Source organism: Haemaphysalis longicornis, unplaced genomic scaffold (genome assembly GCF_048455015.1).
Source record: "Haemaphysalis longicornis isolate Haplotype H1 unplaced genomic scaffold, Haemaphysalis longicornis Haplotype H1 scaffold_1, whole genome shotgun sequence".
In the NCBI taxonomy this organism is placed as follows: domain Eukaryota; kingdom Metazoa; phylum Arthropoda; class Arachnida; order Ixodida; family Ixodidae; genus Haemaphysalis; species Haemaphysalis longicornis.
This window is the reverse complement of record NW_027526203.1, coordinates 70,844,825-70,856,850: the sequence shown is the minus strand read 5'-3', so window position 1 is coordinate 70,856,850 and position 12,026 is coordinate 70,844,825. Positions and strand designations below refer to the sequence as shown.

At 52.2% G+C, this 12,026-nt stretch overlaps 1 protein-coding gene across 1 annotated transcript; it reads right to left on the bottom strand.

Annotated features, from left to right (window-relative positions):
• Nucleotides 1-8,931: 8,931 nt before the first annotated feature.
• LOC144164482 (uncharacterized) lies at nt 8,932-11,562 on the bottom strand. The gene has a single exon (XM_077694987.1). The coding sequence runs from the start codon at nt 11,194-11,196 to the stop codon at nt 9,022-9,024; it is 2,175 nt and encodes a 724-aa protein (XP_077551113.1). The 5' UTR covers nt 11,197-11,562; the 3' UTR covers nt 8,932-9,021.
• Nucleotides 11,563-12,026: the final 464 nt, after the last annotated feature.

Here is a 12,026-nt window from a genome sequence, read left to right as displayed (position 1 = left end):
GACACGCAGTCACTTGAAAGCGACGAGTTGGTGGGCCCTGTGCACTTAAGGCGATCTCAATGCCTATCACGTTGGCACAGGCGACGACGAACAGGTGATAGCGGAAGCAGAATGTCGGAGTCCCCATCCTGATGGCATACGGCCGGCGATAGGGTTCGCACTTATCGCTACGACCTGAGGGTGCGGCAGTATCTAATGCCCACGGGTCCGGTTCTTACGTCATTCTTCCACGGAGCAATCCGCAGCGCAGCGTATTCATCGCTTTAAATTTCATCGCGCCCCCTGCGTGGTGGTGTGGGGCGTGGTTTAGCGCTTGGGCCTGTGGAGCAGCGGGCCCTCCAGTTGCGACGCGGGAGCCTGTGGCCCCGGTTCGTGGGTCCTGCTGCCCTCTGTAGAGGCTGGGAGGCTGCGGTTTGCCTCCTGGTCAACGACGGAGGCCTGTTCATGAGTTGGAGGCCTACTGACCTCCTTGCGGTGCTGTGACCCTGGCGTGGAGACGTAGGTAGGCACACAGCCTACAGCTCGCTCTGGGACTTCGAGCCTCTACGAACGACCGTGTCCCGGGCTTGGGGCGGGCTCATCGCGGCGACTCCGGTTCCGGCGCGGAGCAGTGGAGATCCGGGGCGGGTGCGCTGTCGAGAGGACTCTAGCCATTGCCGAGGATTCACAGCCGGGTGAGAACGCGCTCCTGCGGACGCCTACATAGTGGTGGACCGGCGGTGGCTACCGAGCGGCATGCTGCGGCACCCCGGTGGTTCCACGAGCAATACGACCTCTAGGACAATCATCATTGGTATACACCAGCCCGTTTTTGAGTTGGGAAAGATATGAGGAGCGCCGTGGCGCAATGCCTTCTATACTAGAGGGTGTCGCTCAACGCCCCTTGCCCTCCTCTTCCGCCAGGCGACCACCGGGGGCGGGTCTTGGGGACCTGATCACCCGATAGATGGCGCGAGGAAACACGGGTCCGTAGAGTTCCTCTATATAGCTCGCGCAGGCAGCTATATTATGGTCCCTAGAAATATGTGCTAGTCTGCCGTCCGCCGGCCGCGAAGGGGGCTCCTCCGTCATGCATGCAGCGGCGGCGCTGCAGTCAATCGGAGCGCGGTGGCCGGCCGGCGCGATGGGCAGCGGCGGACGGCCCTCTGCCGTGCCGCTGCTGCCTTCGTATTTCTGCACTGTTTCTGGGCGGGTTCAGCCCATTTTAACTGCCCCTTTTCGAACCCTATCCGCTTCTGTCGACAAACCAGATTAGCCAAATAAGTTGGTTCTTACCAGTACGAAGAATTTTAACCGAAGCGTGAAGTGACAGGAGTACGTTTTCGCGTATTATGAAGGATCGAGTTTCCTAAAAACCGCGGAATCGTGTCGCTACGCTATTTCGATTTCGACACATACTCGGGAGCTTCGGGAACACTGCCGGCACGGCATCGTTTTCCAGCTTGGAAACATTATGCGGGACTTCAGCTACATTACCAAGAACCGTTCTTTGTGAATATCCCCGCCGTTAACTGATGGATTAGTCAGCGCCTGAAAATGTGTGTGTGGTGTGTCGGCGCTCTGCTTTTTTGTATGGCTCTTTGGAACCGTCTTTCTTTGCAAGTTTCCCATGATGTTGTCCCCTGTACGTGTATGTAAATAAAGCAGCTCGAACCGGTGCCTTCTGACCTTTCGCATCGTTGATCTGGAGGCCCTTAAGCGCGCGTCTTCGCGGCCCCCTCAGTTACGTCCAGTCAACTGGGAATCTGTTAAATGTAAATTCCGAATAAAAAAACAAGACGTGTGCACATGCATACGAAGTTTAATCACCTTCAGTCATCAGATACAGTGATTTCTCTATAACTCGAACTCGGACATCTCGAAATACCGGTTAAGTCGAAACCTTTTTTTGCCGTAGATATACCCGCCATAGGCGACATTTTCCACCCTTTGTCTCGAAACGTCAATTCGGGGATCACGGATATCTCGAAATGTTGACAAAGAGGACGCAATGCAACGTCCGCTGGAGGCAGCTGATAAGCTCTCGGTTAACGCTTAGCTCCCATTACCCGCCGAACACCGTCGCGAACGGCCAATTTGCGCGGGGTATGCACTGTGCGCGGCCGATGTCCCGTTAGCGGAGTGCTGTCCGACGCCTACATTGTTTATATAGCTGGGGAAGACGCTTCTGATCATGTGGACGACGACGTGTCTCAAGAAGTGCCAAAAACGGCAGGAACAAGAAAAACATTAGCTTTGCCTGCTTCACAGCAAGATGGAATATAGCGTTGGCGACCAACAGTTGATGCGGCATTGAGAAGCTCGAAAACACTTTTTTGGGACCAGATGCGAAGGCGAAACAGGCGTGCATCACGCAGTTCTTTTTCCGCAATACCTAAAAAAAAAATTTTTTTCTGCAAATTATTTTGCCTGTATTCCGGAAGCGTCCCTGTGCAATGGAGCGTTTGTTACCAGCACTAGCTCTTAGTCCAGTGATCTGGCCATACATTTTTCGCATTTCGCTTAACCCAACAATCCGCTTATCTCTAAATTTTCAAAAATTTGGGTACTATCAAACCTCTTTTGCGTGCCTGTAATTTTCGTGAATAGCACGATTTGAAATGATTCGCCAGCATTGGGTACGTGAAACTGGCTGCAAATCAGTAACTTCGCTTGCATTCCTCATTGCACAGGTTCTTTTTGGTCACCCACACGAGCTCGGAGGGAATTGCGAGACGCACGCGGGGAAAGCAAAACGGGAGAATATTTGTGTTATGGCCAATCATTATAACCGTGGCTGTTTGAAACCAAGGAGTAAAAATATTGAGGTTTATTTATACTGTCATAACCATATATATACCTTGCGTTATCCCCCCTCCCCCCGCACTCTGCCCAAAGTATATAGGAACAAGTTTTTGCTGGCAAAAGATTTTACTCAAGCTTTCGCTTTTCTTTTTGTCAGCCTACCAGCCGTCTGCGTGCTTCTCACCGTCAATGACGTTCGGGAATGACCCGGTAGTTTCGATGTGGAACAAACGCAGGTTCTGGTGTCGCAGGGAGCTCTTTTTGAACGGGATTCACTGTCTGAACATTGATGGTTGAACGCGAAGCTTTCTTATGAGCGATTCCTCGTCGTCTGAGTTTTGAATTTGACTCATTGAGCTTTCACTTTGACTCGCACGCATTTTGGACTTACGTTCGCGTCGGATTTGACATCGACCCTTAGCCGTTTGATTTCACGCGAAGAAAGCTTCGTTTTCAACCATCGTTGTGGAGTGGAAGAGTGGATAATTTTTCTGGCTGCACTCCTCTCCAAATCCAAACTGCTTTGACCATGTTGGAAATACGCATTGAGATAGACGTCGGCTTCAAAACGCGATGGAGCCAGCTTCGATTCTGACCACGGGAAGCGTTTTTTTCCCTCTCACTTTACTCACAAACATCACCGTCGCCAGAGACAGTTGGCTTTGCTGCAGTGCTTTTTCGAGGCGACATAGGCCATCAGTGAGACATAGAAAGCTTCACTTTAATAATTGTTCAAGCTGTGGCAGTGAAACGGCTACGCTGGTTGCTGCGGTTTCATCCTTCGGTCTCACTCGCGAAATTCAGCGGCCGCAAAGAGGCTCCAATTCGCGAAACACTTAGAGCGTGAAACTAAAAGGACTTATAGTACTATCGTACCTAGCTTCAATTGTGAGCTGATGTACCTCGTACCATTCGATTTCACCGCTCTAAGTGACCGACAAACCCCGATGCGCGCTCGCGCTCCGCGGCAGTAGCGCGCGGCACAGGCCGGCCGCTCTCGCTCCGGCCGCTCGGGCGCTCCGATTGCTCGCAGCGCCCTCTGCGCAGCGCTGTGCGTGCATCAGCGGCGCGGACACGCCTTCCCATAGAGAAAGCGCGCGGACGGCAGACTAGCACAATTTCTAGGGACCATAGCTATATAGAGGAACTCTACGGGTCGGTGGAGCGGTGATGCCATGCGGAGATGCCATGCGGAGGCAGGCGCTGGGGACTGGGATCTTGGACTTCGGAGGAACTGGTGGAGTGTGCCCGGGCGGTGTCGCTGCGTTTAACCAATATGTGAGTAGAGAGTTCTTTCACACAGTGGCAGTGTGCCTCATTCCTTGGCATGTCGTAGAGAGCAAGTACGACAAGCTGCACTCGCCTTTACTGTGATGATAATTATGGGTTTCAATGGCACGTGGCCAACGAGGGCAAAACGCGAGCAATTAGGCCAAACAAAAGTAATGAAATGGTTTATACTAAAATCAGGAGGCAAGAAGAAAAGTAAATGAAAGGAAAAGAAAGTGGAGACGGCTGGTGTGTAGAGCGAGGTTGCCATTATGCGTGATATAAATGAGTTGTAAAAACTTAATCCCTCATAGGCAATTAAAAAAGCACTACATGGGAATCATGGGACATTCGAGGCGAGTTGCTTGTACCAGTTCCTATAAAACACCTTCATAATTTAATAGGGGTGGGCTGAGCAAGTTGCTATTCCATGCTATACGTCGACTTGCGCGAAAATACGAAGTCAGAGAAGAGCCGACACCACACACAACGTAGTTTGTGGACTCTGTGCCATGATGTCTCTTTTAGGACTTCGCCTTTTTGCATTAGTCAACACACCTTCATAGGGTTTGACGAAGTCGCTCTGCCTGTTCACTACCGCTAGACGGCCTCTTGCTACATTTAGAAAAGTTGTTCGGGTGAACATAGAAAAATATTGCCCTATAGTGGTCGCGGGCACATGTTGCAAGCTGTTGTAGAATTCCACCGGAAATTTTTGATTACAGTTCTCGAAAATATTAGTATTTTAATTACCTTTCAACACGGCTTTCCTAAAGGCCTCTCGATTACCACCAAACTTGTTTCTACGGTTCATGCACTAACGTTTATTCTCGATAAATCTCGCCAAACTAGTTTTGAGGTGGTCAAACTGGTATGAAGTTCTTCAATTTTCCCGGTCTGATATTAAGCTTGACAGATTACACTTGCGACCTCGATAAATCGATACCGTCTTTTTTAAAACTGCGCCATGAATTTGACGATGTAAATGGCCCACTATTCTTACTACTTTCCCGTAAAATCAGGTGTCCCGCAAGGAAGCGTCGTGGGGCCGTTGCTTTTCTTCAATTACAGCATTGATGGCGCCATCTGTATTAATGAGAGCGTTAGTATCAGATTGTGGATGACTGCTTAGTTTACAAGGAATTTTAAAATAAAAACGCAAAGGCTATAAGAAACGACGCTACTAGCGCTATATATACTGGCGCGATAAGTGGCATATATAACTACCCTCTCGTCCTGAAACCCGCTCCACTGGCGCCTCAAGTCGAAAAGATCCTTTAAACCGGAATCCACATGTGAAAGCATTGCGGTACCCTCCACTCAGCCAAGTTGAAGGAACACATTGAGTAGAAGACAGATTCTGAATACAGCCAATGATATTTAAAAAATAGTGTTATGCGCGTTACCAACAAAAAAAGTATTTTTTAATACCAATGCTGTCGTAACGACTTTGAAATTACTCACAATGAGAGATTTTGTACCTGGGCCTAACACTGATCAGTCAATTAACATGGTCGAGTACATCGATGTTGTGTGTGCGTCCGCTAGCAGCCAATTTGGTCTCATAAGACATCGGCTTAAAGGGGCCATGAAGACAAAATATAAGTTTGGTTCATTCGAAAGACTGCCTAGTTGGAATAACACTGACACCATTTTTAACTTATATGTGCCAAATAGTTAGGAAAACAGAACCCATTAGTTCATGTCCCGTATTAGAACCTACGGCGTGTTCTGTGCAGGTGTGAATTTGTCTGCGGCCTGCAAAATCTAACGCAAATAAACAAGGGTTATAAGCTTGGAAGAATGGAAGTTGCGAACGCACACGTAAACATAGAAGCACCAGGGCGTAATGCGCGCACTATGCTGGTTATAGCTGCACAGCTGTCCGGTGCGTTGAGCTTATACACCCCCACTGGCATAAGTGGCATGGCCTTCTGAGACTGTCGAGCATACCCAATGTTTCACGAAACGAGTATTCCCTGTCAGGCCCCTAACAAACTTTATCCAGGCATGAATACGGCTTAAAACAAACGGAGGGTGGGCAGCCGTCCCAAATGATATGGTGGCGCCATCCAGGAGGACTGGCAGGAGACAAGGTGGTCCGACCATGGCCTCCGAGATCACCCCGCGCGCAGCGTTTTAACGGAGGCCGTGGCACACCTTGCAAACACCGTGCAGCTGAGGGCCGCTCCATGCTTGTTAATGTTTCCGGCGGCGCGTTCGAGCGATCCAACGTCAGAAGTGAAATTCGGCTTGCAGCTCGTGAGGGGTGCTTTGTAAGAATGAGATCGAAGTCTCGCCTTGCTTTGAACAGCGACAGCGGCAGTACTCCACGATACGAAGCTTGGAGCGCAACGCTGGCGAAGAATCTTATACGGTGCCTTCGGCGATGGCGCTCGCCTCCACCTCCACCGGCAGCCAGCCGGAGTCACTAAATGTTACCGCGGGCCTGACCGTGGCGGATTTTTCATAATGCATTGCGCGGGAGGAGCCCGAGGAGAGGAGAAAGCTGCTTCAGAAGAGGTTGGCTTGCCGAAGCTGGGCCGCCTGACGTCATGCTCCCTCCTAACATTTTTCTTCCTCCATGAAGCGAACCGCCGCAGTTCGCACACAAGTTGCCAACACGTGCATGAAGACAATATCCTCACAATGATAAAAAAGAAACCCTTTCTGTGTCTTTAGTGAACTTTGTTCAACCGCACCTGTAAGGTCCGCTGATTAGGTCAGGGGCTAAGCGCCCGGGCGGCGCGTGAGAACCCGCCACTCGGTCTGGTGGCTCAGCACTGTAGACTCTACGCTGCAGCCGTCGCCAATTCGTCACGGCGCGCACGGGAGACGGATTGTCTGGCCCACCGCATACCACAGGGATAATCCCCCATTGAGAAAGCAGACTGCGCCGCCGGATTCCGGGGACCGTCGACGTGACGAGCGGAGGTGGTGGGATTACCGGCGTCGAAGCGCGCGCCGCGCGAGACACCATTGTTAACGGAGTCATGAAGAGAAAACACAAGTTTGGTTCATTCAAAAGATTGTCCCGTTAGAATCATACTGACACCACTTTTAACGTAAACTTCGCTCAAATAAGCTACATAATTAGGAAAAACGGGAATGGTCATGCGACCCACCAGCTAATTTCCCGCAACAGAACCTATGATGTCACATGAGCTAAGCTCTGCGATTGGCGGAGGCTGGCAGAAGCAGACGCAAATTAGGTAGAGCTTACAAACTAGACGAACGAGCAATTTGCGCTTAAATTTAGCGCACATTCTTTACAAAGCAATAAGAATGATGGGACAAACAGTGGAAGTTACGAAAGCACATGTAAACATAGAAGTACTGATGCGTTCTGCTGTTCGTACTGCGCACAGCATGCTTAGTTTAGCTGCACAGCACTACGGGGCTTGGGGTTTTCTCAGACGACAGTGGCCGATTGCCGCAAGCAACGGTGTCTTACGTGACCCCATTTGTCGAGCGAGCACTGTTTCAGGGAACGAATATTTTCTTCCATTACAAAAACAAGCCAGGTTTAAATGCGGGCAAAAACAAACCAAACGCTTGCCACGGTATGGTGGCGCCATCTAGGTTACGGAACGTAAAGAAACGCGGGAACAAACCTACACCGCTGTACAGGGTGGAGACAACCTTTGAACGGTCCCGTGCCGCCGCAATTGGGCCAACGGGCTCAACGCGTTATTCTTTTCGTTTCCCACGAGACCTAGCAACGCGAAACAGACAATATGATTCAAACTTCTTCAGTATACCGCGTTGCGGCGATAATTTTAGCGCGGTTTTAACACAATGACTTGCTTCGGCGGAGAGCGAGCAACCGAAAATGGCGGCGCCAGCGTATACGTGTCTCTACCCTGTACGGCGGATGCGTGAATGAAGGTATTCTAGGCTGCAGAGCGGTCGGTTCCTGCGATGTCACTTGGGACCACGAAAACGCACGATTGAGCGGGAAAATCAAAATTTTAACCTAAATTGTTTAATTTCTCAGTGAATAAAGCACCGTTTTTATCCGGACAAGCGCTGGGGGCACTATAAAACACGAAATCTTTCGAATAAAACCAACTTGCATTTTCTCTTCATGGCTCCTTTAACGCGCCCCGGCCGGCACAGTGCACCGTCGGAGGCTTTCGCTCTCACCCCACGGGGTCGCGCGCACCTGCTCGTCGGCGAGGGTGCCGTTGACCAAAAGATGACGGCGCCTCATTCATATTCCGTAGCGTGCTGAGTGACAGCTGTCTATGTGAATTTGGGCACTCCCTTACGCATGTACGAACGCTACGGGGGCGTTCCCGAGAGAGTGTGATCTCGAGGTGTTATAAGGCCGAACTTGGCCTTTAGAAATCGTTCTTGTCTAAGCCCCGAGCTGGGCAGTTCCCGGCGGGACAAGGAGTCTCGACCGTTGAAGCTAGGTTGGGATTTGTGAGCCCCCTAGGTTAGAGGTTAAGATCGCTTCGGAGGTTTAGGGTACAGCGTCGTACCGGGCAGCTAGACAGATCTTGCGGGCCGTCGTTTCTCGAGTGGTTTGTGTACGCTCCGAGGATAGGAGAGTTAGACGAAGTTGAGAAGCTCAAGTGATTTGTGCGCACTTGGAGCTAGCGTCTAGCTGCAGTGTGAAGTTTTTCTTTTTATTACTCATGTACCCAGTTATCCTACATTAAATAGCTGTATATAAACTCTGTTTCACTTAATCAACCCCACCCGCTCGAGTTCGTCAATTCGACCACCATCTCCAAGAACTTCAACACCATCGCCCTGCAAGCCTCCTGCCAAATCAACCGGAGCCCGGGCGATTGGGTTCCTGATCGACACCGGACTTCAGGGAAACGAACTTCAATCACCTTTACTACACCGACAGAGAGAAGCAATCACTCAAGAAAAACAGAAAAAAAACGGAGCTGTCTTAATTTACATGGAGCGTTTCTCGTGGAAGGTGCAGCAAGAACACACAGTCACGGAACATCAGCGACGGACCCGCACATCCGTTACGCGGAGGAACTGTAGGATGGCCCTCATGCAGTACTCGTCCAGGCGGTCAATGTACGTTGTCCTCTTCCTCTTGCACGGGGGACGGACGCACACAACCTGGCTCTGAACGACTTTGGTGATGCGGAAGTAGTTGTCCCGAATGAAGAGCTCCGTCTGCTTGATCAACCTATCGGCCGGAGGCCCAGGTGAGTTCTTCGTCATCTTCACCAGTTCCTGCTGAAAGAAGACGCCGTCCTTGTGCAACTCGAACGCCTCGGCGCCCGCTCGGTCCACGCTGTTCGCAAGCGTGAACCCGATGGCTTGCATCATGCGGCCCAGGTTGCGGCGCAGCTTTTCCCGAATGACGCACGCCGCGCTGCTGGTGGCCGTGTAGGTCATGCCCAGGATCTGCAGCTTCTGGTTGTCCTCCAGGGCTCGGCTGATGAGCTGCAGTCCGGCCTCGTCCGCCGTTGCCCGGCCCATAGTGAGGCAGGAGAGCGTCCTGTTCTTGTACAGCATGCCAGCAAGGGCTTTGCACACCGTCTGCCTGACAGTGCCTCCTGTAGTGACGTTGACCAACCAGGCACTCCTGTTCTCGGCCAGGCCATTGAAGAGTTTGACCAGCCCCGCGCTGTGCACCTTCTTGGTGATGGACAGGGCTTGGAGCGTGTTGCTCACCTGGAAAAGGTGGCCCAACGCCGCCCCTTCTTCGGGGTTGATGTAGCAGTTCAGTTCGACCTCTTGGACGGACTGGTTCTGTTCGAGGGCTTCGGCAAGCACGTCAACGCCTGGTCCGCACGTACACACGCTCACATATTGCAGCGTCTGGCTAAGGCGGATCATGTGCGAGAGGCGCTGCATGGCGTGCCCTCCCCAGACGAAGAGTTGAATGCCACGGATGACGGTGTTGGCCGCGAGCGCCTCTGCAAATTGATCCAGGGGAGTCCCGGAATCCTGGCTGGATTCCAGCGTGGTGTTGAGCATCGACAGCGTCTTGTTTGCCGCTACGAGCTTCCCCAGCGCCTTTACGCTGTTCTCGCCGAAGCTGTTCGCGAAGAGCGACAGCGTCTTGACAGTTTGGTTCTTGAGCAGTGACTCGGCGATCGCCACGATTCCGTCGTCGTTGATCGTGTTCCCGCACACGTGGAGCACTTCAAGCTTCGTGTTCACGGTCAACATGTCCGCGAGGGCCTTTGCGCCCACGGAGCACAACGAGTTGTCGCGCAAGTCCAGGACCAGCAGCGAGTTGTTCGCCTTGAGGGCATCCGCGAGCGCCTGCGCTCCCCTGGGCCCGATGTTGTTGCTCGCAACCCGGAGCGCCGAGAGCGTCGTGTTGGTCTGCAGCGCGGACGCGATGGCAATCGCTCCCTTGGCTTGAATCTTGGTCCGCTGCAGCGACACCGAACGGAGTGTCGTGTTGTTCTGCAGGAGCAGAGCGAACTGGTTAGCTCCGCGGATGCCAACGGTGTTGAACTCGAGCTTGAGGTGCTCCACGGTGGACCCCTCGAGCGCCTTGAACAACTCGATGCAGTCGGCGACCTTGAGACCCGTCTCGGAGAGCGTCAGTTCCTTCAGCCGACTCGACTTGGCCTGGACAAGCTCGGCCAGCAGGTGGGAGTCCAACTTGCTCAGCTGCACGCTCGCGATGTGGGTGCCCACTGGACGAGCTTTCGAAATCGCCTTGATGATGCCGTACGCCTCTTCTTGCATCATCAGCTTGCCGTCGACGTGGAACTGATCGATGGCCGCGTTGGGAGTCAGACGCTCGAGGACCTCGAGCCTCAGGTTAAACAGGTGGCCGGGGTAGCTGAGGTCGACGTAGTAGATACAGCGGTGCGTCGCCAGCAGCTCGGCGAGAAGCGTGATGCAGACAGTGGCGTACTCGCTGTCACTGGGGTTGTAGCGCGCGAACGTGTACAGTGAAAGCCTACCCGGCCGGCTCTCACGTATGTCTATTCCGATGTTCTCAAGAAGGCTGTTCCAGACGTCGAAGCGCCGCACGAGCCAACAGGTCTTGCGATCGGCCGCCGTCTCAGAGGCAACCGCCGTGCAAGCCGAGCTCATATCCAGCGAATGACGGCTGAAGTAGGCCTTGAGCGCCCGCACGTGGGTCGGCTTCTTTACCTCGTGCTGTTTCTCGGATCGCTTGCGTTTCGCGGTGGCCGGCATGGTGACTCACTCAATTGACCAAGAGACGCAGCCCGGCAAGTCAATCATCGACGGGTGAAACGCGAAGTTCTCAACGGCGAGCCACCGGCGATTCCCGATGACGCGAAGACGTCGGGTTCCTCTGTGGAACGGCGTTCCGGGGATCACAACCGGCCGAGACCTGCTGAAGACCAGCTCCTCGCCAGAACGCGAGTCTCGTGCCGCTTGCCAGGCAGGACAGTGATGATGACGTTCTCTTCTTCATCACGATATCCTTCGAGCGCCCTCAAGGAACACGCATTCGGCCATGGCTGCCGATAACATCACAAAAATGCTTCGGCACGAACCAGGGGAAGGGGCGACGACGCGTGCTTTGCGCCGCCTTTCGTCGTCGCTGCATGAATCAAAGCAGGCGTGATTCACTGGTGGCATGCTAAACTAGAAGAAAACGTGGCGCAAAATAGACGTAGCCCAAAGAAACGAGGTAAGACATATACAGGCGCCAACTTTTAACTTTTTATTTGAAGCAAACCACGCGAAATTTATACAAGTCTTATCTAAGCAGAAACAACAACAACAACAAAACAAAAAAACAAAAAATCAACCTAGGTTGTTAACAAGTCTAAAAGGTGGTGAAAATGGCTAAAATGGATAAGTACAACACTGCTGAAAGAATGACAAAAAATCTACGTCAGCCTCAAGAGTAATCAAGATGGTCCAATAGCGCATGCGTGCAATCTAGGCGCAGACCAAACCGAAAAGAGGGAAGGACAGCTGCGCGTGCAAAACTACATGCTGTGGTTTAAAAATGACAATTTTTTCACTTAACGCTAGTGACGGCGTGCTAACAC